The 26718-nt window shown below is 42.0% G+C and overlaps 2 protein-coding genes across 7 annotated transcripts in view; both read left to right on the top strand.

Annotated features, from left to right (window-relative positions):
* Positions 1–300: 300 nt before the first annotated feature.
* On the top strand, positions 301–14656 carry CEP76 (centrosomal protein 76). Of its 2 annotated transcripts, XM_071554863.1 has the most exons (12): positions 301–475; positions 1782–1937; positions 2258–2339; positions 2710–2934; positions 3996–4181; positions 4708–4805; positions 5478–5606; positions 8359–8550; positions 11176–11342; positions 12200–12533; positions 13640–13857; positions 14302–14656. In XM_071554863.1, the coding sequence occupies exons 1-12, from the start codon at positions 413–415 to the stop codon at positions 14438–14440; spliced, it is 1989 nt and encodes a 662-aa protein (XP_071410964.1). In that variant the 5' UTR covers positions 301–412; the 3' UTR covers positions 14441–14656. The 2 variants fall into 2 exon arrangements, with proteins under 2 accessions (XP_071410964.1, XP_071410963.1); XM_071554862.1 differs by lacking the exon at positions 14302–14656 and having other exon boundaries at positions 325–475; positions 13611–13789.
* Positions 14657–17184: 2528 nt separating this feature from the next.
* Positions 17185–26718, top strand: part of SPIRE1 (spire type actin nucleation factor 1) — a 127984-nt gene continuing 118450 nt past the window's right edge. For 4 of the 5 annotated variants that reach the window (XM_071554858.1, XM_071554855.1, XM_071554857.1 and 1 more), the window contains exon 1: positions 17186–17786. In XM_071554858.1, the coding sequence (XP_071410959.1) occupies positions 17480–17786 (307 nt within the window). In that variant the 5' untranslated portion in view covers positions 17186–17479. Of the gene's footprint in view, positions 17787–26718 lie in introns of all 5 variants that reach the window. The other variant, XM_071554859.1, reaches the window with a different exon arrangement.

The raw sequence follows: 26718 nt of genomic DNA, 5'->3' as shown, positions 1-26718 counted from the left end.
GTGGGAAGTGAAAGGGGAGGGGAGGAAGTGGGAAGGGAAAGGAAGGGAAGGGGAGGGGAAAGGGGAGGGGAGGGGGAGGGGGAAGGGAAAGGGGAGGGGGAAGGGAAGGGGAGGGGAAAGGGAAGGGGAGGGGGAGGGGAAAGGGAAGGGGGAGGGGAAGGGAAGGGGAAGGGGAAGGGGAAGGGGAGGGGAAGGGGAAGGGGAAGGGGAAGGGGAAGGGGAAGGGGAAGGGGAGGGGAAGGGGAAGGGGAGAGGAAGGGGAAGGGGAGGGGAAGGGAGGGGGAGGGGGAGGGAGGGAAGAGGCGGCCCGGGCCCCGGGCCCGCCGGTCCCCGCCTGTCCCTCCAGAGGGCGCTCCGCTCCGCTCCGCTCTCCTGCGCGGCCGTTGCCGGCCCGTCCCCGCTCGGCGCCGCCATGTCGCTGCTGCCGGACACCGCCGCAGAGCTGAGGCACATCATCCATCAGCAGCTGCTCAAGGTGGGACTGGCTCCGCGACCCGGCCCCGCAGACACTGCCCTTTCTCATCCCGGGGCCGGGCCGGCCGTGCGTACCCCGCGGTGTCACCGCCGAGGGTGGCGGCAGCGCCCGCGCCATCGCCCCGCTTTGTTTCCCCAACTTCGGCCGCTGCAGGTGGTTTCCAGGCACCGCGTTGTCGTTTTCTTGTTTCTTTTTTGAGCGAGGGTCTTGAACTGACAGGAGATAAGTAGGGACGGTGTAAGTTACATATGGCCCGTGCGTACAGGGGTGAGTCTCCTCACCTGCCGTGCGGGAGCGTTGGCAGCGGGCACGGCCGCCAAGGGGATAGGAAGGATGGAGTAACTCTCTTCTGAGCAAAAACGGAGAGAAATCGGATTATTCAATCTGGAGAAGAGAAGGCTCAGGGGAGACCTTATAGCAGCCTTCCAGTATCTGAAGGGAGCCTATAAGAAAAATGGAGAGGGACTATTTACAACAAGGGTGCGTAGTGACAGGACAAGCGGGAACGGATTCAAACTGAAAGGGAGTGGCTTTAGATTAGATATTAGGAAAAAGGCCTTCACTGTGAGGGTGGATGAGGCACTGGAACAAGTTTCCCAGAGAAGTTGTGGATGCTCCGTCCCTGGAAGTGTTCAGGGCCAGTTCGGGTGGGGCTTTGAGCTAACTGGTCTAGTGGAAGGTGCCCCTCTCTGTGGGAGTGGAGTTGGAACGAGATTATCTTTAAGGTCCCTTCCAACCCAAACCATTCTGTGATTCTATTTCAAGTCGCAGTGGTTGTGTCCCCAACATCCTTCCTGGGTGAGAGACATACCTATAAATCCATATGGTTACACAGCTCAGATGTGGGGCAGACATTCTCAGACTTCCCTTGGAGTGTAGGCGAAGCTTGCAAGGCAGATTTACTGTTTTTGTGCCTCACCTTCAATGTATAAAAGTGTATTTTTTTCCCTGAAAAAGGAAGAAACTATTATACTGAGCTTGAATTATGTGGGAGACGAGAAATTAGAACAACGACTTTTATTTATAACTGATGGATTTGCAGACCTTTTTGTAAGGAAGTTCAATGCAGGGGGTGCTGTCAAAGGGAAGTGAAAAAGCTCAGGTTTGGTATGCTTGTGATTTTTGTTTTACTGGTAGGGCTGGTTTCGTGACATAGTGGCTCATTTGATTAGTTCTGAAAGGAGCAATATTTTAATGTAGTTATTTCTCTGTTCCCAGGAGAATTTTTACGGACTTAACTGATAAATCATAGCTTCTGCCATGTAAAAGGTCTTGTGTTTGTAACATACAGTGACTTTTCCTTCAGATGGATGTCCATGGAAGGATACGAGAAGTTCTAGCAGAGACTATACGAGAAGAGCTACCACCTGAGCATCAGCAGCTGTCCACAGAAGATTTGATAAAAGCCTTAAGACAACGAGGAATCATTGATGATGTTATGAAGGAACTTAAATTCGTAACTGTAAGTAGCTTTTGAAGAGTGAAAGTATTTTTGTTTATTTCTCTTACTGATGTGTTTTGACAAAGTGGAAATGTGCTACTTCTGAAGGTTTCTGGTGGCTTTACTGATTTGTGACAGAATAGGAACATAAAAGCTTAATAGATATGCTGAAATTGGTTTAATGATAATACTGCATTGAAAATGTTTGTTCAGTTTCATTATACCTCAGGCACTAGAAGGGAGCATACCTGAGGAATGGCATTCAGATGAAATGGAGGATTCTTTAATTTTTAGAAGACGGTGTCCCTTGACTCCTTAAAAAGTCTTAATTGTAATTCCAGGATGTGAATGAAAAGGAGAGGACTTCAGCTCCAAAACCGTCAACACATTTTGTTGCCAGAGAGCCACCAGTTCTGAAAAAAAGTATGTTTCTTGTTTATGTCAATGTTTGGGTCATAGTTTTGAGAGGAATGTGAAGTCTATGATTTTTGCACTCTGAATTAGTAATCCAGTATGAACTGACATGAAGGTGGATGTTTCCCCTGCTTATCCAGGGGAAATAAATTTATGTAAGAGCAGCAACCAGTGTTGCATTGAATGTACTTTTTATATTATTTAATTTATTTTACATTAAGATAACTTTTGTCTGTTTTAAAATCATTTTCTCCTAAGCACTTTGTTCAAAAAAAGTTTCTTTTTTTCCTGGTCTCCTGTTAGTTAACAGGATATTTAACAATTTAAGCTTTCTAAGATCCGTTTGTAGTCTCTTCATTTTTATTGCTACGCTTTGCAGCAAACATTGACCCAACACGGAGGTATCTTTACCTTCAGGTTTTGGGTGGAAAAGCTTTTCTGGACCATCTTCAGGAACCGGAGCCTCTGCCTGGCCAGATCTGTTCTACCTTCACTCTGTGTTTACATTTTCGCAACCAGCGCTTCCGTTCTAAACCCGTGCCCTGTGCCTGCGAGCCAGATTTTCATGATGGTTTTTTACTTGAAGTACACAAGGATAGCCTTGGTAAGGAATGTTGTGAGTTTAAAGCTGATGCTGTTCGGGTTTTTTTCAGATTTAAAAGTTATTGTGAAGTATGTTTGGTACTATTTAGTGGATTTTTTTCCTTTTTTTAATTGTGTTTTCCTAAGGAAACTGATTATTGTATTGGGTTTTGCCACTTGTAGCTCTTGCCTCTTTTCCTTCTTTTCCACTCTAAAATCACCTGAATTTGACCAATGTTATCTGTAATAGACAGTGAGGTGATAGTCTCACGGATGCAGGAGATACTAAGGTGGCTGTGGTTTTCATGAACTTTGAGCTGAAAAGTGAAGAAGGGAAATGTAAATTTGTTGCCAAATGGAAAGGAAAACCTTTAGCGTGAATTCAGTTTTCCTACCAGCTGGCAAACACCTGCAGAAGAGTCAGTCATCCACAGCCTGTATTATCATTTTCTGTTGGTAGCCAGGCCACATGGTGTGAGCTGAGTAGGTTATGGAAAGATTTCTGGATATCTTCTGAATCTTGTAGAACTGTAGGGTGCCTTATGGAAGATCATGGAACAGAGAGAATGCCAGAGTTACTGGAGTTAAGCTTGGAGAAGACAGTCAGTATACCACAAATTCAGAGAAAATCAGGTGTTAACTCTGCTGCTCATGGAGCAGTTTCTACCATAGAGTCAAGCTTAACTGCAGAGGAAGCCTTTTCTAAATACTAATACATTAAGTTGACATGACATTCCAACTTAATATTTTTCAGTTGCTTTTACTTAATGGTGATTTAATAGTCGTTATTTTCTTAAATATTAATTGCATTTTAATTTTTTTGGGTAGCTGAACCAGTTACTTTGGAGTACTCAACTGCAAAAACCTTTTTATCTCCTTAGTAAATTAACTGTAATCTTTCTGTTTTAAGAAAGATTTGGTTTTAAGATGGGACCATTGCTTACACTTCTCTACTCCAGATTTTTATTAATTGAATAAATGGCATTTTATTGCTTTTTTTTATGTTTTTCTTTAGTTTTATTTTGAGGATTTAACTTGGGATGATAATATTCTTGATGTCTTATTTTGATTTAATAATGGCAGGTGATGGAAGTAAAATGGTGGATGCAACGACTATGTTGTCTATATGTGATCCAGTGCATTTGGTTCTGATCAAAACAGACACATTTGGTGAGACCACACTGGTAGCATCCTATTTCTTGGAATGGCGATCTGTCTTGGCTGCAGAGAATGGCATAACAAATGTTGCTGTTGAACTCCTAGGTGTAGGTAAGGATGAATAATAAGCATGTTATGATGACTTAAAGTATTGGGTATTAAGCTTTGTTGTAAGCTTAAAGCAGTATTTTTGTGTAGTTGAATTTTAGTTTAATTCACAAGTAACTAGAAGGTATCATTGGAAAATGGTCAGATTTTTCTGTTACCAAGCTGCTAAAAATGAGTATTCCAGATCCTGTCTACTAATGGTTCCCATGTCTGGGAATTCCCACTATTGATTATCTGCAAAATATGGATATGGTTTCAGAAACTATATTGGCTGTAAACAGGGCCTTGGATAATTATCTCGGACCTGTACATCTGTGCTTTTTTTTTTGGTCTGATTATGCTCTCTTACAGGCTCATTTGAGTTTGAAATTTTAATAAAGATTTTCATTTTGCCCATATTTAAATAAGTTTAATTACTTTCTGTGATTATATGTCTAACATTTATTTTAATCGTTTGCACCTGCCTGATTGTAATAATCTAAGTAAACTGAATGTGAGAGAACTGATGGAAACTTTTTTTGGTTCAAAGGTACAGAATCAAAGGTTTCTGTTGGTGTTTTAAACATCAGACTGGAAATGTATCCACAGCTTAATAAAATGCTTTCTCCAGAAATAACAAGTACTCAGGTAAGTAATTTCTGGGAGGGCTAACTTATTCTTTTACTGGGTAGGAGGAGAAGCTCAGTATAGAATTGTAGATGTTGAGGTCTGTTAGTTTTTGAATGTTTGATACTTCTTTTTTTTCCTACTAAATTTAAATACAATTATCTTTTTTAAACTATTTTGTCTACACTGAACATTATTGAAAATATTACTTTCGTAATTTTTCTAATTACTTGGATCAACTGTCTAAGAAGAAAAAAGCAAGGTGCCATATGCCTAAGTTTCTTCAGGTAGTATATGTTTTCTTGCTCTTTTTCCCATGTGAAACAATAATGTCAAGTTGGCTCTTCCGCTTGGAAAGCCAGTAAATGTTGGCCTGAAAGTGTATGCAGATACTCTTCTGAATAAGAAGAATAAAATCTGAGCAGTCCTTCTGAACAGAAACACATCATTTGATATGGACACTACTTCAGTCAAGCTTGATATATAAGGTACAAACAAGAAATGTAACTTGAGGTTTTTCTTAATTTGATTTCCTTTTAAAAATACTTTGGGTTTGCATGGCACACTTAAAATATTAAGCTTTATTTTACATTTGCCAGGATGTGGTGTTGATGTACTGATTGATTATGGATTCTTTTTTGTTCTGTTTGGAATTAGTATGTAAAGGATTGTTTTTGTTTTTCTTATCTACAGTTCACTTTGGAGCGGCAGAAAACGGCAGAAAAAGAACGTTTATTTCTTGTATATGCTAAGCAGTGGTGGAGGGAATACCTGCAGATTAGGCCTACCCACAACACAAGGCTAGTAAAGATTTTTGCACAGGTTTGTAAATGTTACAAGTTGACCAATCCTTCCTTTCAGTTATCCTTTCATTTTATTTTGAGCTTTATGTGTACATCGAATCTGTGATTACATTCAGATCAGGGCTACATGTGGTGTGTCATGCAAAAAAAATTAAATCTGTAAGGACTGAACTTCTATTTGTGTATTGAAGCTTAATAGCATGATGCAAACAAGAGGGTTGCTGCAGCTACCGCTGATATATGAGGTGAAAAAGCCTGTTTAGTCTTTTCCTTGAATACACACAAATGGTAGAGACATGAGTGATCTGTGCAAACTATTTCAGATAAATTTTATACCAGATAAAACAGTTATAAAAAATGGACTAGATCTATTAGAACAGATGCACACTATATTTGAGCTCTGTGTGATCTGTAAAGCAATCTGTCTGGTTAATGTCACAGAACAGCTTCAGTCAAAATTATTGGAATCTAATAAATTACTGTGTCAGTTGCTGCTTGGAAATATCCCTCAGTAAAAGGAATGGTATGATCCTTGCAAAATAGAAATTTTCCTAGGACAGTTAAATCACAGTAATTTTTTATCTCAAAGTAGTGTCCTGAAGCAATCTGGGCCTCTTCTTTCTCTTTGGTGAAGCAACAACTTCCATTCTGGTTGCACCTGTTCAGTAGTGATGTGAACTTCTGAATCCCAGCCAGCAGCTGTACCCCCGACCCAGTCATTCTCTCACTCCAGCCCAGTGGGATGAGGGAGAGAATAAAAAGGGCAAAAGCAAGGAAAAATTCATGGGTGGAGATAAAAATTGTTTAATAATTGAAGGAAAGGAAAAATAGAACAGTGCTGCAATGGCAGTCAGTCACCACCTCCCATGAGCAGGTGAGTCTCAAAGTAGGGGCAAGTTTAGAAAAAGTCTGTTCCCCACTCCCACCAGTTTTATGGCTGAATGTGGCACTGTATGGCAGGGAATAACCCTTTGGTCAGTTCAGGTCAGCTGTCCTGGCTGTGTCCCCTTCCAGCTTTTTGTCCACCCTGAACTGTGTGGTGGCAGAATGAGAAATGGAGAAGGCCTTGACACTGCAAGCTCTGCTCAGCAGTGGCTAAAACATCTGTGTGCTGCCAGCACTGCTTTGGTCACAAATCTAAAACAGCACCATGGGGACTGCTATGAAGAAAACTCCTTTCTAAACAGACTCAATACAAAGGCTTAATGGTTTCAGGGCAGGTTATAAAGAGAAACAGTTCTATAACTGAATAGGATAGGAACGAGCCCCCTGCTAGTTTAGCACCTATAGAGAGCTTATCTTGAGTATGTTGCTGGCCATACCACATCACAGTAAAACTATCCTCAATGGCCTTGCTCATTTCTGGGAACAGAAATGAGTTTATTAGAATTGTTTGATAACTTAGTTATTGTCCACTTGCATATGAGTAATGCAGAAACAGGCCTTATATGTATGAAACTATATTAAAAAATGAATCCTGCCTATGGGAGGTGTTTTATTACTTTCAAGCTGTGAAATAATTTTCAGCAGAATTCCAGTCAGCTTCAAATAAATGCTGCTTTTCTTCCACCAGCATGCTGGAAAAGCATTAAAAAACTTTTTAATGGCAACAGTATGTGACTACAGAAAAAATGTGAGACCATAATTTCATGAAGCTGCAGAGATTTAAAAGGGTTTGATCCCATTTTAAAATATATTAGCATAAAAGTACAAATTAAGCCCAGTGAGAAATATAAGAGTTCTATACTTGAAATGGTATTAGTAGTTGGTAATGATAATATTTGCCTGCAGCATGTAATAAACCAGACCTTTTTCAAATCATCTTTATTTTGTCATTTTTCCAAGAATTTGGAAATTCTTAGTATTATTACTCAATTTATTTAGATCTAGTTACTTCATTAGTTTTTATTGCTTGCTGTTATGAAAAGAGGTATTCTAATTCAGAAGCAAAGAGTACCTTTAAACTCTAAAATCAGCTGCTGAGTGTTTATTACTTTGTGAGAGAGGAGTTTTTTGGTTTGTTGTGGGATTTGGTGTGTGTGTAGATTTGTTTTGCATTGTTTTTATGCTTGATGACAGTGTGGAAATTGATAGTGGGTGGAGCTTGAACAGATATTTAAGAAGATAAATGACAAGATATGCTGTTGTGATATTTAAACATTTAGTCCAGAATGCCCTTAGAGTGGCAGAGCCAGCAGAAAAATCTAACTGTAATGTCTCTAAATGAGTTGCCTTAATGGTCTTGTGTCTTAATTCTAGAAATATTTTTGTGTCTTGCTATTTTTATGAGTGATACTAATTCTAGGAGGGGGCGGTCCCGTGGTGTAATGGAGAGCACTCTGAACTCCAAATCCCAAGGTCCTGAGTTCCAGTCTCAGTGGGACCATCCCCTGGCAGTTCAATGCCTCCCTGCCATCCCATCCCGTCACATCTCGGATGCTCAGCAGGGTCAGCCCCGGTTAGTACCGGGTGCTGTGACAGTCCCGAGGACTTCACTGTCACTGTCCAAGCTCGCTCGGCCGTGGCAGATGGACCTTGGGACTGAAATGGTGGGGCCAGTTCTGCTCATGCTGTGCCTCACCTAAAAAATCCACTGTGCAGGCTGGAAGGGCACGTGGGGAGAGCCCTTCCCAAATCTGCGTTCACAAAGTTTGGCCATACATACATAGTAATTCCAGGGAGATTGTATCCCATAACAAAAAAAGACACTGTAAGTTGAGTATTTTCTGATACGTGCATGGCTGGCAAATAACCCTGTGTCACGTGTTCAGGACGAAAACGGAGTGAACCGTCCGGTGTGTTCCTTTGTGAGGCCGCTCCGAGCAGGGCGGCTGCTGGACACCCCTCGGCAAGCCGCGCGTTTTGTCAGCGTCCTGGGCTATGAGAGAGCTCCCGTCATCGGAGGAGGGGCGGGCAAACAAGAGCAGTGGTGCACCCTCCTTGCTTTTTTGTGCAGAAACAAGGTATGTGGAAGTACTCCTTGTGTGACACAGCAGAGTAGGGATCATATTCTGACTGAAGTTGGTAATGTGTAACAGGCTGTAAATACATGGATTAAATAAAATTTGGAGGATTGTGTTAAATAATTCAAGTTCTTTTTCAAGAGGAACTGTCATTAAATAGCAGACAAGAAGGCTTTGGAGCTGACTTTCTTTGCTGCTGTTGCTGGGGTCCATTTGTCAAAACATCTCTGACACTGAGTTTGCTTTTCTTCAATTGCATTTCTCAGAACACATATAATTAATTATTCAGTGAATCACTGCTATTGTGCAGGACACCAGTTTAAATTCTTGATTAATCCAGGAGGAGTGGGGAAAGTCTCTTTTGCTATTGGTTTGGGTTTTTTTTTCAGATGGGCTAAACTATACTGACAGTCTTTATGTTCTGTTTTTTGCAAGATGGGAATATTCACTTAAAATTTCAGCCTAGTTCTTGGTGATCTGAGGCTTGTATCAAATAACTGTAATAAATGAAACAAATTGTTACTCATTCTGGGTTATAGTTCTTCTGTTGTATGAATCAAGTAACAGTGATCATTTTTAATACCTCTTTGAAGTGGTGTTACAATCTGCTTAAATGTTGCAAAAAGACCTTTAGATTTGAATATTCCCCTGAGCAAAATTAAAACTCACGTAAGTTATCTGTTGATACCAAAACCTGATTTTATTAATTGCTAAGAGATGTGAAGAGAAGAAATAAGAAAAGGTTGAAAAAAGCTAAGGTTACTTCGAGAAGCAGAGAAACGATAGCACCAAAACTACCTTTTTTCTGAGTTGATGTGTGTGGGGAATGCAGCCAGGAGGGATGGTTTTGTCGCTCATATGGGAGTGTTGCAGGCCATGCAAGGTCCTGATTTAGCAGCATTTTTTGGCCCTCAAAAATATGGTAAGGGTAAAAGGATAAGATGTAACTCCTGCATGTGGCGTGGTGGGTCTCAGTTCTCCCTAGGCCGGCAGAGTTTCAGTCTCTGGTGGCAGGTGGGCAGCAGGCAGTGGCAGAGAAAAGGTGAGGGGGAGGTGGGGAGAAATTCCTGGCTATTGTAACAGGTTCTCTCTCTTTCCTCTTTCCCCTGATTTTCCAGAAGTTTTCTTCAACTTTTAGTGTTCAAAAGAGGTTGTACATGGTTTCTTGGCATGTAGCCCTATGCAGATAGAGAGATACAATAATAGCAGGATCTTCTAACAGAAATCTGACAGAATTTTTGGTAGGACGTTTGACAGCCAGAAACAATGGTGACACATTGTTTATGGCATTTCTGTATTTTCTGTGTGTTACAAGTGGTCAGTGCTTTTCATTGCCATGGAGATACTTCTGCCTTCAAAAAATGATGTCACTGATGTGTTTGTATTAAAAAGATGTGTTCATGGCAGTAGGAGCTGTATCACAGATTTTAGACCTGTCTCCCAAGACCATACGGAACAGGCACTGGCTGTTATCCCTGAATATCGTATGATGCAGGTACTGTATAAAGGCAGTACTGGCTACCCCCTGGCTTTCAGATAGAGATGACAATAGAGACTTTGAGTTTGAGGCACAGAGAAAGGTGTTCCTTGAAGACAGAAGTGGAAAGCTGTATAGAAAATAACTGAATTTAACCCCTGAGACACAGGCCTGGACCATTATTATTTTTCATGTGGAAAGTGATACAGCATTGCTAAAATAACACAGATTCACTACAGACCTGTTTAAGCCTACTTTTCTGCATGTTTTTCTTTTACACTATGGTAAGAGAAGACTGTTTTACCTGTACAGTCAACAGATATATCCAAGAACTCTGAATTTTACTTTCTGAACATTCTTAATAGTACTTGACTAAGAGCCTTACTCTTCTACTTCTGAATGCTCTGCTTTGTGTTACGAAGCCTTCATTGCATAAGGAATTTTTGTCCTTCCTTTACAGCTACCATTTGTGAAGAAATTAGGAGGCAAAGAATATTAGACATTGCATTTGGAACTTATTTTCTGTGAATTATCAGTGGAAGTAATGCATTTGTGAGATGTTTTTCTGACTGAAGGGATAAACAGCTACACATGACTTCCAGCTGGTTTACAGTTAGATCTGTGGGGGACCTTGTTTTCTTTCTTTAATTTCTCAACTTTGACAGCACATTCAAGGCAGTGAAATAACAGTAGAATTACATTTTATTAAGTGACTAGATTTCCTAAGTGTGTGAAAATACTGTGTAATTTCTAGTCTTGCCTCAGGTGTTTGCCTGATACACATTTTTACATTTAATTAGAACATTGGTTTTGTCATCACGGGTCGATAGATTCTGGGTTTGGATTGCTTGAAGGTATCTTTATAAACATAAGAAATATTTCTCAGTATTAATAATACATTATATTTGAATAAATTATATAAATAGTCTGTCATTAGGAGATACATTTTTAATGGCTTTATTCAATTACAGAAAACTAAAACTTGTCAAGCTTAAACTGTAAAATCATGACTTCTGATACATGCTTTAGATAAACAGGAGAGAAACATGACTTGTTAAACAATGGTTAGAGAAAAATCACTATTTTCTTTCTTTATGGTTTTATCCATGCCTGATACTCAAACCAGCTTATTAATATTTGCTGTCTAGGGTGACTGTGAAGATCATTCTAACCTTCTCTGCAGTCTTCTGCTGGGGTTTGGATTGGAAGCCTTTGTGTGTGTTGGAACAAAAGCAAAAGGAGTCCCGCACACTTGGGTGATGACGTGTGGAACTGATGGAACAATTACTTTTTGGGAGAGCTTAACAGGACATAGGTGAGTAAAAGCCACATAAGAAAACTGAACAATGTATGTAGAGGTTTGTGTGAGATATTGTTGTTGTTGCCCCTTTTTTTTTCTTTTTTAAAATCTTTATACCCTGTCGTGTAATACAGGTGATGTTTGTCTTCGACTCTTCTTCCTGTATGCTGCTTTTGTTTGGAAAGTAACTGGTTCAGCGTGAGGGGCAATATTTCAACAGTTTGTAATTCAGTTTTCAGTGGCTTTAATACTGTATGGTAACTGTTCTCTGTCTTACAGCAGCTGAACTGTTGCTGCTATTGCTGCCATGCTTTGTAAAGGAGATAAAATCTGACATGATTGTTTAGGAACCCTTATTTTTCTGATTTCATCAGTGAAATGAGTGCAACATTACTTTTTTTCTCCCTGCAGAATCTCTCTAAGTTCTTTGAGATTTTCTCTTGCTTGAGGCATTTGAGAAGAGTGCATATAGTTGTTTGGTGTTCTGGAGCTTCTGTTTCATGTTATATCCAGTGCTCAAAACAAGCAATTCTGTTTTACCACTGTTTGTGTATCCTGGGATGTATTTCCCCAAATGTCATGAATAGTGGGGAAACTGTGTGAGGACGTTGTTACAGTTGCAAAATTTAATTGGTGTTGAGAATCTGCTTAATTAATCAGCTTATTTCTCTAGATTTAAAGAATAAAAGTGATGTATTATTTCATTGTATGTTATGGCTCCATAATGTGTATAATTACAAATCAGTGCCACTTTGGGGGGAAATTATTATGACAACTTGGCTTGGAGAAAAGTTTATATCTGTCCCATCTTAATATTTTTACCTTGCCTTGAAATAAGGTGTATTAGTAAGAAATTGAATCTTTTTTACTAGGTACATCCACAGGCCTATCAACCCTGATGACCCTCCACTAGTTGAACAACCCAAGCCACTGTATCCGTATCGCACAGTAGGTTGTGTCTTCAACCACCAGAAGTTCTTTGGAAATTGTCAGCCCTCTGATGCTGTGGACGTCTGTGTGTTTGATCTGCATGATGAATCTAAATGGAAACCCATGAGTGGAGAAGCCATAAAATCTGTATGTGCTCCTGGAACAACATCTTCGGTTCCCCCTTTTCCTCCTCTGTGTGCTTCTACAATAGATGCTGCAGTAGCAAGCAATGAGATAGAATTGCAGCTGAGAGTACTGGTCTCTGAACACAGAAAGGTAAGAAAGATTGTCATTGATCTGTCTCAGTAATACAAGTCCATATGTTAACTGTATACTTGTTTTGGATAGCCATTTCTTAGTTCACATACTCATCTCTCTGCAAAGTGTTTTCCATCAGCTTTTGCAGAAATATGATATGTGAAAAGTGAAATAGCTGAAAAAATATGTGGAAAAGATTGTGCTGAGCTGCTCATTATTATTTGCTGTGGTTATTCATAGCTTCATGTGTGGGCTGCAGACTACCTGAGAGTGGTCTGTAAAAGTGCCAGGAAGATCAAATCTGGTTGTTAGTGGGCTTTGCCTATTCAGCAAAAATGGTTTTGGTCCGTAGATAAAAGCACACTGTTGGCTTACTCTAAATTGTTTTACAAAATTGGAGATACTTCTGGAAGTTAGTTTCATTGTGTACCAGGACTTTTGCAAGGCATGATGTGCCAGAAATGAGTCTTCCAGTGCTAGATATGAAGGTGTTGATATTTTAAGTCCCTGTTAGCTTATGGCTGTTTTTAATGGGGGTTTTGGATTGCTTTTCTTTTTCTCCCCACACAGTGATCTGCCTTTGGGGTGACACTTATTTGTCAGAGTATTGAGTGTCATGCAGTATTGAGTACATCCACAGTAGATTTTTCTGCTTCTTGGCATTTGTGGGCTGGTAGGAAGAAGGTGCATGTACATCCCTTTGTGTTTTGGAGAGCTGTTGTGCAGTTTATTCAGAAACGGTTTTCTATGAGAGACACTAGAAAAATGTGAATTGAGTTATAGTTGATCTTTCCATATTTTTGCTTTGTTTTTATGCGTGTCTTCTTATATTTCATGCAGAGATGCTGTAGCTGAAACATCTGGTTTCAACTCCACTGGCCTTGAGTTTTAGTCTAGTGGTCTAACTTCGTTCCTTGATGAATGTTTGATACTTAGTTGGTCATGTTTGATTCTTCCAGCTGGTGTGTGAGTCAGTATACAAATCATGCTGCTTCATGGGTTCATTTCTGTTAACTATCATTTAAAGATTTGTGGATTTATTTGAATCTGTACAGTAGGCAAGCTTAGGCATATCCTAATGTTCCTTCTGCACAGTTGTCATCATTCCATGACTTGCCTCACAGGATCTTGGCTTTTCTACTGTTTGGGACGACCAGCTCTCCTATCTGTTGTCACCAGCATTAGCAGCCTATGAACTTGAACGTACAACAGGCGTTTCTGCAGGGAATGAAGAGTTTCAAGATGCCATAAGAAGAGCAGTACCTGATGGTCACACATTCAAAGGGTTTCCTATCCATTTTGTACACAGGAATGCCAGGAGAGCATTTGCCACCTGTCTTCGGTAGGTTTAAATGTAAATATATATATACACACATATATATTTTTATATATGTGTTAGAACTAAATAATAACCCTTAGTTATGAATTGTAACTCATTTTAAAAATAATTAATTTTAAAGAAAACTAATTTTCTTAGATTAGAATGGTAAGAAGAGTTGTATATGTAGTGGGTACTGAGCTTTTAGGTTACATTGGTGAGTTCACTCATGATAGACTTCACATGGATTAAATTACAGAATAAAGAGTTAATTTAATTTCTTGTTAAAAATGATCAGTGTTGTCGTTTTCTTCCAAGGCGACATAGAACAATATTATTATTTATAATTACAAGGCTCATTGTTACTTCAGTGTTAGTCACATTTGAAAAAAATTGCACTATGTAATTGAAAGTTTTAATAATATCCTATGATTAGCTGTTACTCCTGTTTTTCTTTTTGTCATACAGGTCTCCTTTTTGTGAAGAAATAATCTGTTGTAGGGGAGACCAAGTGCGACTGGCAGTTCGTGTGCGAGTGTTTACATACCCTGAGTCTGCCTGTGCTGTTTGGATCATGTTTGCTTGTAAATATCGCTCTGTCCTTTAAAAAACCCTGAAATTATTCATACCTTTTTAGATCTGCAAAGTAACATATGGGGGTATAAAATTTTGCAATTAAAAGGTAGTATTGTATTTTATATAAATGCTACTGATTTTGAATACCACAGTGTGTGTATTGAAGGGGATTGTGTATACAGTAATGATTGTATTTATAAAGAGAATTTATTCTTCTTTGCAATAAAGGTTACTTTTAATATTTCTATTTCTATTTAAATGTGGGTCAGTTTAGTAAAATGTGTGCATAAAATTCTGGCTTCTCCTGCTGTTCTGAATTGGTGTGAGAGTTCATTTAGAAATGTCTAGTTTACCTCTGCGGGGTAGGAGACTGTTCTACCTCCCCTTTCCCTATAGTGTCCAGGGTGTACTTGGTGAGTGACTAAGATCCAGGAATAGTGATGTTCAAGCATGTCCTTTCTACAACACAAACTTACTTGTGCTTCTCTTGGACCTAGCAGTAACTTCTACATTCAGTTCAGTCAGATACAGGTAATCTTGTTAATCTATGAATTTAATAATTTATGGTTTAATTTTTTTATTATATATATTAAGACTTGGATATGAACATGTGAATAGCTGTGATGGGTTAGATGAAGTGGTTTAACCTGATGCCTTTTTCCTGATGTTAGCTTAGGAAGTTTCTGAGGTAAAAGATGTAGCCAGGCCATTTTGCTTGACAACCATTCATGGTTTTGTTTAGTTCTGTCACTCCGATCTGTACTTAATTACCCATCTGTGGTTTTGTCTGTCTTAAACCTGTGGATGATGATTTTGCTGAGTATCTTTTAGTCATCATGCTTTGCAAAATGGCAAGCAGTTGGACTCACTGAACATGTCCATATCACGCCTCTCAGATTTTTCACAGTGTGGATCTTTTCTTGAGGATGGGAGATCTGAAACTACTGGATTTCTTCTTTAGAAGCCATTCTCTGGCTGTGATAGCCCATGATCACCTTCTTTGGTTCTACTTTAAGAGAGAGACAACTCCTTTCTGATGGTGCTGGAGCAAAAAAAATTACTTAATTTTAGAGAAGCTTGCAACACATACAACACTCGTGAATGTTGTCACTTTGCATGTAAATTTAATCAGCAGTGATACTATTTTTGGGGTTTTTTCTTTCAAGAAGTGTTAAATACTGCAGCACTGGGGTTTTAACTTGGAATTTTAGTGTACAGTATGTACTTACTGGCTCTGCTGCTAACTTTACAAGTCTGTTTTGTGTTATCTTTCTTATTATACCTGAAAGATCAAAATGTAGTCATTTACTTGTTACACAGCATACAGCATGCTGGTGAAAGCTTCAGTCAGTTCAATTTCTCCCCTGATTTTGTTGTATCAAACATAATATGAAAGGTTGAATCATACTGCGTGGTGAATATTGCTAAATTTTAATAGCATTATTTAAGTACTAGTTGTATCTTATATGCAGCACCGTATGTTACACACATGTATGTCACTGCAGGAGGGGAGAAGCAGGGGTGCTCAGAACAGCTGGAAGGGAAGCGGGAGAGAGGAGCTGGGAAGGAAAGGGGAGAGAGGAGCTGGGAAGGAAAGGGGAGAGAGGAGCTGGGAAGGAAAGGGGAGAGAGGAGCTGGGAAGGAAAGGGGAGAGAGGAGCTGGGAAGGAAAGGGGAGAGAGGAGCTGGGAAGGAAAGGGGAGAGAGGAGCTGGGAAGGAAAGGGGAGAGAGGAGCTGGGAAGGAAAGGGGAGAGAGGAGCTGGGAAGGAAAGGGGAGAGAGGAGCTGGGAAGGAAAGGGGAGAGAGGAGCTGGGAAGGAAAGGGGAGAGAGGAGCTGGGAAGGAAAGGGGAGAGAGGAGCTGGGAAGGAAAGGGGAGAGAGGAGGTGGCGGGTCGGAGCTGGGCGCAGTGCCCCGGCTGTACGGCAGGAGGCGCTGCCCCGGGCTGGCCCGTCACACCCTCCAGTGCCATGTCGGAGGATGTGAGCGGCAGAATTTTAGTTTACTTTCAGATCCGAGGGGTAAATTGCTGAAGAGAAAACCACCGTGTTCGGTGTGAGTTTTAGGTTACTGAGTGTTTTTTTCCTCGTTAACCTGGGGAGAACCTGGCACGAGGGGCTGTGCCTTTCTGGGTGCCCAGGTGTGTTCAGGGGCAGAGACGTCAGTTTCCAGCTGCTTGAAAAACGATTCCCTTGTTCCCTTCCCAGACTGTGCTGGTTCAGCTGCTGCCAGCCTCTCAGTGTACCCCGAGCGCTTCCAGCCCCGCTGCTGCTGAGGATGAAGCTTTCCCGTAGGAAGTGTTTGCACTGGGAGCGCAAACCCAGGCAGTCAGAGCCGCTCCCCCTCCTGCCGTGGAAGCAGGGACTCGCTAATTAATTAATACGTGTCGCTGTGATGAAGTGAGTTGCTGTCAGTGCTTAGCAGCTGGGGTTGCGGGGAAGTTGTTTGATTATGGGGGAGTTTACCAACACCCGGAGCAGAAAGAGCGGCCCGAGGGCTCCGGGCTAAAAACACCGCATCGCTCCCGGTGTGTGGGGCAGGGTGGGTGCACAGCATCCCGCGGGAGGCCCAAGAATCCCGCCGGCAGGTCCAGGCATCCCGCCAGAGATCCAAGCATCCCGCGGGAGGTCCAAGCATCCCGCCGGCCGATCCAAGCATCTCGCCGGCAGTTCCAGGCATCCCGCCGGAGGTCCCAGCGCCGGTTCAGCCCCGAGGCGCGGCGGTGCCGGCAGGGGGCGCTGCGGCGGCGGGCGGCGGCGGCGGGCGGGGACGAGGACGCCATTGCGTTGCTATGAGCTGTCGCTCCCCCTGCGGCGGCGGCGGGCGGACCGGGCGCCGATCCTGCTGCTTGCCTTCCTCCTGCCTGGTTCCTGAATCCAGCCTCCTGCCTGCCTGCCGCGCGGGCCGGGCTGTCCGTCCGGCGGCCTGGTGGCACTAGCGGGGCGGGGAGGATGAGCACGGCGGGACCGGGCGGTAGCAGCACACGCAGCAGCATCCTCCGCGCAAGCAGCAGCAGCAGTCGCGGCGGCGGGGCCGGTCACTGAGAGAGCAGCACCGCGGCGGACGCAGGGCATGGAGCCGCAGCCCGGCGCCTCCCGCCCCGCCGCCGACGAGGAGGAGGACGGCGGCGGCGGGTCCGGCGGGCAGCCGGAGGCGCTGTCGCTGGAGGAGATCCTGCGGCTCTACAACCAGCCCATCAACGAGGAGCAGGCGTGGGCCGTGTGTTACCAATGCTGCGCCTCGCTGCGCGCCCGCGCCCGCCGCGGAGAGACCCCCGCGGGCAGGCTGGGGGCGGCGGCCACGCACCTCCGCGTCTGGCGGGACGGCGCCGTCACCCTGGAGCGGGACGAGCCCGACCGGCCGCCCGCGGCCGCCGCAGGTGAGACCAGGGCTCCTCCGACCTGCTCAGCCCCCGGGCACGGCGGCCGCCCGTCTCCATCAGCCTTTGTGCGGGAGGGCACGGTCCTTCCCGCCCGAGGGTCGCGCTGGGCGAGCACTCGGCCCTTCGGCCGTGCCGGGGGCGGTGGGGGGTCTGCGGGTGTGTCTGTGTGTGTGTGTGTGTGTGTGTCCGTCCCTGCAGGAGCTCAGTGTCGTGCGTGCAAAGGTAGAACCCGTCCCCTCGGATGCGGTCGCCTGCGTGCGGGCACGGGCAGGCGAATGCGGGTTCAGTGTTTCGTAATTGCGTCGCCTCTCCTGGTGCGTAATCCCGTGTCAGCCGCACACCCGGAGCGCCTGCTCCTGGGGGCTCCCCGGTTCTGGGGCTCCTCCGGCCGTGCCCTGCATCCCGCAGGGGTTCCCGGGAACAGCTTGGCATCAAAAGGCGCCTGTAGGGATAGATCGATTTAGATGTGTGCTGACATTAAGTAAGTGCGAAAGCCGTGTAGAAGGGCTTAGCACCTACAATCTGTTTCGTTAAAATACCCAGGAAAGCGTATCTTGCGTTGGAAAGGAGAATGAGGGTGGAAGTCTGAATATGAAAAGCAGTATTTCTTGTTGGAAGTAAAGATTGATTTGTGAAAAGAAATTAAAACTGGACATCAGAGGGATGTGGTCGGTTATCACACACGTGATGGTATTCCCCAGTAACTGCCTAGTCCATGTTCAGCGTCACAGAATTTTCTGGGAAGACAAGAGGTTTCGGCATTTTAAAGTTGTGTGAAGCAGAAGGCAGTGGTAAATTCACAAAATGGGATTAATGGAGCCCTCAGCATTTAGAGCATGGATATTATGCCTGGTGTTACAATTTAATGAAAGCTTTTATTACAGTGCCAGTCTGAAAAGTCTTTTGGCAGAGATTTGCAGTCATCCAGTTTGGAGCTAGAGGTACATGCAAATATCAAAATATATTCAGTGGAAGAAGGGACATAATTTTGTTCTACAATTGTAATGAGTCTAATAATGACTTCCATTTAAATGTGATCTGGTGTGCTTTTAAAATTGTTTTAAAAAACAGGTCTTTGTAATGTTAATTAAATGACAGACCAACACCCAGAAATTCCAGGAAAATGCTTTCCTAACCGAGGCATCTGCATGTCACAAGTGTATTGAAGAGTTCTGTATTGTGTGCTGCTTTTACTTACAGTCATTTGAGATGATATCAGACTTCTTCCTTTCTCTTTCCTACTGGAGGATATATATTGGTTTACTATGTATTTCTTCTGTTTTCCTTGCTATTGGTGGGCTTATTTTATTTCCTGTTACAGTACATGTATACTGGCTGGAGGAAGGTGTTGGATATATCTGGATATAAAGTTCAGGCCCCTCACTGTTAACCAGCATGTTTAGTTTATGCTAAAGCTGCATGTCACATCTGCATTAGTTTTTGAAAATGTTTAAGTTAACATGTGCTAACCTGTGTATGTTGATCCTGCATTTAAATTTTTGGATGGAGGAGTCTTTTTATCTTCCAGCCCTGTCTATTTTTCTTGAGTTTTTTTAACTTTATTATTGTATGTGTTGTGTTGTGTTTTGGTTAACACCACATGCATGTGCTTATTTCTTGAAAACATTTGAGTGTGTGTATATATAAATAAAGATAACCAGTCTGCTAAGACCTCCCAGGAAAGCAGGAGGGGGGAGTTATCCCAGGGAGAGTACCCCCTCTGGTGCACATAATAGAAAAGGGGAGGAGGGGAGTTTTCTGCCAGATGTCTGTTTCTAAACCTTCTTCAGTGATCCTGCATTTCCATCAGCCGCAGGCTGCTAGGTGCCTAGATTTGAAAGGAGGCAGTATTCCTTCTGGGGTCCTCTCCCTGCTCCCGGCCTTCCTCATCTGCCAGACTTTAATAGACTACTGAAACACAGGCCATTGCTCACCTGTCAAGCTTTCACAGAGCATTTCGTGTCTTCTTTGATTTGTGAAACCTGTAGCAGGATTTCACTGGAAATTGTCATATGAGCAGTACAGCAAATGTTGGCAATTCACTATACTAAATACTGAGGAGCTGATACAATAGGCTTTTTCCCCATTGATATCTTTTGAACTGCTCCAGTTCTTTTCCTTATTGCTCACTGCATTCTCCTTAGGTGATGGTTAATGAGCTTCCTGAGCCAATTTCATTTTGAGCTTCTTGAACAGGTATTTATTCTTAGGCTCCTGTGTTCTGCTTTGTAGCAGTGAGAGCTTAGGAAGAGTCATTGCCCCAGTGCCATGACTTGGGCTGCAGTACAGCAAAGCATAGGCCCTGAAGCTCCCTGGTCACATTAATTTTACTCTTGAGGCACAAATTAGAAGTTCTCTTAAAAAGAAGTACTAACTATGTAGAAACTGATGGTACTTTTCCAAAGCAGTTTCTTTTGAAACAGTTTTCCAGTTCATGAACAATACCTGAAATTCCATGTAACAATATATATAAATTGAAGAAAACATCCCTAAGATAGGAAATAAAGATGAGTTTCACTGATAGCAGGGCAGAAAAACACCCTTGGAATTGAGTCCCAGTCCTTGAACAAAACCAGAGACTGATTCTCAGATCTTTCTTTTTTTATGTGTGTGATCTATTAATATTTTGTTATATTTTTAAAAAAAACCCCAAAGTTTTGGTTGAACAGAAGTAAAAAGATTAGGGATGAGAATTCCATTCTTGTGCATTTTCATGTTGCCATTGATATTACCTGAACCCCTGGGAAGAGGAGGACCAGAAAGGATTCCTGCTAATTGTTTTCCTGCCTTTGTATTTCAGACAATTTAGATTTAAATGCCCGTGTCAGGAGGTTTGTTAGAGCAATAGGGGTTTTGCGAGTTAAATCTCTGAGTCGTAAAACTGTTTTGTTCTATCAATACATCAAAAATGTATAGCTGTAGGTTGGTGCATAGGTTCGGATAATTCGCAGGAACAAATATTGGCTGTTAGTTTCTGTTTCAGTAAACAACAGAATCCTGTGTGGGCAAATAAAGGAGTCCCGGAAGAATGGTGTCTTTGGGTAGCGAACATTCGGGCTTTGTCCGGGGCTGTGAGGAGCGATGTGATCAGTCACGCCTGTCAGTGGAGCTCGGGCGAAGTCAGGAGCAAACGCAGCCGCATCACGGAGTTTGCTCTAGAGACGCTCACGAAGCGATGTTTCTGTGAGCAAACCTTATGCTCACTCTGGTCATGTTAGTATGGATCATTTTAACTGCCTGACACCTGAGTACCACAGAAATGTGGGTTGCTCAGAAATACCCACAACTAAATTGGAGATATAGTGTAGAATGTATTTAGACTAATAGGCATTTTAACCATCTCTTTGTTAGTTGCAGTTTATACAAAAAGAGCTACCGGTGGCACCTGCTAAAGTGACAAATGCAATAAGAAATTACTGTTGAACGAGCTAAAACGTTTGGGGTAAACATGTGGTTTGACTCCTCCAAGCTCTCTTCTTGCAGAACCACATGTACGATGCGCTTTTATAAACTTGAATCAATATTGAAATGATAGATAGAGGGACAGAAAACCCGCACAGGAGCTGGCAGTAGACCTCATGTGCAGCATTTAGCAGCACCAGGATACCTTAGGGCACAGGAGTCTATTTTACTGGGGTTGAGCTGTTTCTGCAAGCAAGGTAAGAGCCTCTTGCTGTTCAGCTCACTGGCTATGCCACCCACTTCCCACAGGACAGTTTTGGGGATAAGCAGTCTTGGTTTGAGAGTAATGAGAGTTTTCCCTGTCTGTTTTGTTAGTGCCAGATCCCAGATTTAGAAAAGGCAGCCACTGCTTTTGGGCATTGCACCAAGCTCCTTAAGAGGAACAACTGTGAGGATCTCAGAAAGGGGCAAAGATGGATACTTTGAATGCCAGGCTGGGCTGACTTCCAGCCATTGGCTGTTGAAGGCTGGTATGAATGTGGTGCTCCTCGGCCTCCCCTCTCCCTCCCAAGACATGCCTGTGTGGGTAGTGTCAGTGGCCCTTCTCTTGCCTTGTTCTCCAGCTCTAGAAGAAAAAGCACAGAGGGAAATTACTGCTGGTCTTATCAGAAGCAAGTACGATGCAGATTTTTCTCTTGGAAATCTGCCAGGCATTCAGCAGGAGGGCATAATGTGTGGAGTATTCTGGCTTTAAATCAAAAAGATCACAGAAGAGTTGACTGCACGGTGGCTTTCATGCGCCTTGGAGGGCTCAGGGTGAGACATGCTGGAGAAGAATAGTTTATGTTGTCTTGGCAGTTTTAATGACTTTTGTGTCATTCTTACACTCTTGCTTGCCCAGGTATTGGAAGTCAATGTGGAGAAAAATGTGGGACTAATAAATGCAAATTCAGCTTGTATGCATCAAGGCACTCTCATCTTTTGGAGCAAGAGGAAAATAGGCATGATTTTTAGAGGAAAATGATTGTACTGACACTTTCCTTCTAATTTCGTTGACCCTTTTTAAAGATGATGGATGAGAGTAGCCTTTCTTACTGTTAAAGTTTCAAAAGAGGTGTTGCTATGAATACTGCTAAACCAAGTAGTACCTCTAGAATGCTGACTAAATTATGCTCTAAGTTTAGATTTAATTCAAGGATATTCAGAAACGTCTGTATTTAAAAGTAGTAAGGCTTGATGTGTTGTGCCTCACTGTATCCCACAGGAGTTTTAAGATAGATATCTATATAGCTATGTTAATGTTGTAAGTCAAGGTAGAAAGAAAATAATACTAGACAGCACAGCGGAGCCTTGGTGAGTTGATGCTTTTATCTCTGCTTGCTCTACTGATATGTGAAAAAAGAAAGCTTAGGCCTTATTTATGGCAGGCTTTCTGTCATCAGTGTGATTCCCAGTATACGAGCATGAACTGGAAGGTTTCCAATCATGGCTTATGCTGATGCATCCTGTGCATGAGGGGTTACATGGGCTCTCTGTGAATGTCGCAGGTTCTGGAGGTCCTATTGTAGGCAGCTCTGGTAGGGGAGGACAAAATAAAAAAAGAAAAGATCTCAGCATAACAAAACAATGTATTTGGCTTTTAAAAAGTGCATATTTCAAATGCTGGTACAAAAGAAATGGAAGGAAATTGCCAGCAGTGATAGGTGACCTTGGTTACCTATATTTGTACAGAGAAATGTTGAAGATGGTAAGTAGTCAGTGAAGGAATGAAGTCTGATTTGTTGTCTGGAAACTGCACTTCCTAAGGAAAACATAAGAACTTTGAAAGAAAAACTTAGAGGAATTGTGGGCTCCTGATATTAATAATGACTTCAAGTAAGACAACACATTGTACTTTAACAGAGGGTTTTTTTGCTAGTGCAGTAAAATGTTGCTGTAGAAAGGAAAATGGAATTTTAGTTGTCATTGTTAACAGTGATTGAAGAGTAGAGTAAAAAATGAGACATGTGCCATGATATTTCAGAGAGTTAATATCATGTCCTGTGGGGCATCGCTTGAGAAAGAACAAAGCGTGATTGAGTCCAGCTTCAGGCCTGGCTGGAGGAGATAGTTTACCCCAGAGTACCCACTGCAAGGTGGTGGTTAGACAGGAGTAGCATGAGAGTAGCTTTGAAAATGAAGACAATAGCAACGTATGATGTGGCAGAGGGAGAGAGCGGGAGAGTGCCTCGAACAGGATGATTCAGAGAGCAGGACGCGATCCGAGTGACAGGCAGTGCCAATGACCCGCATGGCAGCAGCGTTGGGAATAAGCCTTACCTGAGCATGAGCGTGTTTCCCTTGAGTGCTGCAGGTATGTTGCAGGTAACAAGAGGATTAAAGGTACATAACATACTGGATCCATGTTGGCAATGACCAACATGGACTTAAATGACTTTATAAAATTGGCTAAGCTTTTTCTTAGTACCTTTTAAAAGGAAACTGAGGAGTGTTTATTCTTTCTTTCTGAATTAGTTTATCACCATCACAGCACTGGATCTGGTAAGGAGACAAAAAGAATATTGTCCTATTCCTGATAAAACCTTCAACTAGCTTGCATGGCACATGCAGCTGTGTGTGTTACTGAGTTTTATCACTGTGGACTCTAAAAGGAACAAAAGGAGATGAGTCACTTTGTCCAGTGTAAATACAAGTTTGCAAAGACATAACTGAGGTAGAGAAGAATTAAGAGAACTGCTTTTTCATCTACTTGAGAGAGTTTATTAACGAGTGGCGAAAGTTCTTAAGAGATCTAAGCGTGCTGTGTTATCTGTTTAGAAAATCTGTAACCTGCTTGAAACTCCATATAACTATCAAACAGGATGGAAGAAACTGCTGGTGACTTAAATGGAGTCAGAATCCTGCCAGGAGCACACGTACTTGTTGGATGAGCAGGCAGTTGTGTAGCTCCAGGAAAAAATAGACTATGATTAGAGTAACAGAAAATTTAAAAAAAAATAGTTGAGACACATGAATTCTGAAAATTCACACTTTTTTGGAAAGGGTTGGTATCTTGGCAGGTCATAGGACAGTGAGTGTAGTATCTATATTTAAGCATCTACAGAAGAGACTGGCAGGTATGAATGGAGCTCAGCAGCACTCGGAGATGTGGATTTACCACAGTATTTTCTCAGAGCAACAAAAATTTATGTGGTCCACAGGAAAATGTACAGGTTTACTAAAGAAGGTGAGCAGTGGAACACAGAAAAATAACAAAGTGAGCATAGGCTCATGCAGAGTAGAAATGAGGCAAGACCAGGAGCGATTATTTAATTATATCTTAGAAGGTAGCACTAAGGTAGCATGGATTAGTTAACTAGCAATTTAAAAATATTTTTATTACAAAATTTAACAGAGTATTAACACGTAAGACCTCTTAGTCATTCATTACCTTTGCTTTGTGCAATGTGCAAGAAAATTGCTTATGACTGTACAAAATGAGAAGTAACTTCTGTGAAGTGTTGAATGGAGAAAAATGAAGGCATGAAAAAAGATTGACACAGGGAAGAAAAGTCTTGACTGCCTTTGATCTAGAAATCTCTCTAAGAATTTTCCTTGTATTCTCTTAAAAGTTTTACAATTTCCTTCTCTTTCCTCTTCCAAGCAGAAAAATGAGGCATATAATTGCTAAGTCATCAGCTGCAGGCTGATACAGAAATCATGGGTCACATCCAAAAAGCCACAAGCTCTGAGAACTCATCTCATTTCTCATTACCTTCTAATTACATTTTAAAGGATTATGTTGGTTCTCAAAGCAGAAGTATTTTTCTTAAAAACATGGGATTCTGCGCTTGCAGCTCTGCAGGGTCTTTGATTGCCTCTCCTTATCCAGTCTGCTGCCATCCATTTCCTCATGTTCTCTCTCTTCATTGACCTCCTTCCCTACATCCTGATGTCTTACTCATAAGCTACACTTTCCCTGTATCTGTCTTTTTCACTTTTTTTCCTATTTCTCCTCATCATGCAAGTATTCACTATCCTCCTCAGTTTATTTTGTAATCTTTTCCTTAGACAGAATTCTGGCCTACTCCTCTTACATCAGTATTTTCCTCTCACTTCATTCAATTATGAATCTTGTTCTTTGCATATTCATCTTTTTTTCTTGTATTGCTTGGTTACCTTTTCTTTCTTCTTTTGTTTCTTTTCCTTTTATTGGTACTCATCTTGACTCTTGTATTGATGAATTTGTCAGATTTGGTAACTAATCTGACCAGTTTCAGATTGAGCAAATCTCTGGTTATTGGTAACTCCAAAGTTACCAAAACTCCTGTTTCTGCAATCAGATGATCCAATCAGATGAGTCTGAACTTCTTTTTTCACTAGAGGAGTTTCTCATTCTCTTAAGGGCAGAGAAAAGATTATTGTAGCTGCAGTGCCTGTTGAAGATATAAAAGCTAGAAAGCCAATACAAATTCAATTTACTGTTAATTTGGGAGCGTGACTAAAGAGGTTCGATTTAAGGCAGTTGAGTTAGTGACTCTCACGTTCTTCCTTGCTCCCTTTCCTTAGGTTAGCCCCTCTGTTCCTTCTTTGGCCACCTTTACCACTGTACTCCAGTACATACAGGCAGTGTCTGTCATTCCTGAAGGCTGCTTGAATTCTGCTGTTGTGGCCACAGCAGCTTGATTTCACTCCAGACCTGCAGAAGTGGACTGTGACATTTAATTACAGTATTAATCTTTAACAGAAAATGAGTTTCAGGTTTGTTGCTGGTGCATACATCAGCCACAGTGTTACCAGAAAATCAGTGTTCATGTTTTAATTCTGCAAGAAGCTGTCTTGAAGGAAATGCCTGTGGATGTGAGCCGAGGAATCTGAGACACTAGAGGAAGCTTGGGGAGATGCTCTGAGGCTCTGAGCTGCAGGGCTCTTAGAGCAACTGGTTGTAGCTGAAACAGTGGCCGTGTGATTGTGGTGTCACATCACTTACGTCAACCCTGTACCTCTGTACCCACGTGCTTTCTTACAAATACCCTGTCAGTTCATTCTAACATACTGAATTGTCTGTTTTGCTTTTAAAACTCAGTCTTAGTGTGTGCTTGTTGCTGTTGGCAGCAGTACGGGAAGTTCCTGCCTTAAGGGATGACACTGTGTTCCCTAGTGCTTGATGCAAGTTTGTCATGACACCTCTTGTGGATGGTTTAAAATAAGAATAATTTTCAAATTGAAATTTTTGAGAATCAAAAACACATGTAAAGGTTTAGGGTTTCTTCTTTTTTTATTGTCTCTTCTGGCAAACGTGTCTTTCTGAAGACTGTTTTCAGAAATACTGGAAACCTTGAACATACGTCACTTTTCTTCTTGCAAAAACTGCTCATTTTTTGCATTTCAACAAGCTGAGGGTGAAAAAATCATATAATCTTCCAATCTGTAGTTTGTTTATAAACTGAAGTTGACAGTCAAAGTTATGCTGTTTACTAGTAATGAAATATTAGCTGCTGTTTGAAAGCTGTCTTGGAAATTTATTGTTGAATATTTTTTGACAGTA

The sequence above is a fragment of the Pithys albifrons genome, chromosome 4 (genome assembly GCF_047495875.1).
Source record: "Pithys albifrons albifrons isolate INPA30051 chromosome 4, PitAlb_v1, whole genome shotgun sequence".
In the NCBI taxonomy this organism is placed as follows: Eukaryota; Metazoa; Chordata; class Aves; order Passeriformes; family Thamnophilidae; genus Pithys; species Pithys albifrons.
Note: the sequence above shows the minus strand (reverse complement) of the source record. Positions and strands in the feature narration are given on the sequence as shown.

What these genes read in the sequence shown, in the direction of transcription:
- CEP76 (XM_071554863.1), top strand. Translation starts at nt 413, where the DNA reads ATGTCGCTGCTGCCGGACACCGCCGCAGAGCTGAGGCACATCATCCAT. An exon ending in AGGAACTTAAATTCGTAACT is followed by an intron (nt 1,938 to 2,257) that starts GTAAGTAGCTTT and finishes TTGTAATTCCAG; the next exon opens with GATGTGAATGAAAAGGAGAG. An exon ending in TGGTCTCTGAACACAGAAAG is followed by an intron (nt 12,534 to 13,639) that starts GTAAGAAAGATT and finishes CTTGCCTCACAG; the next exon opens with GATCTTGGCTTTTCTACTGT.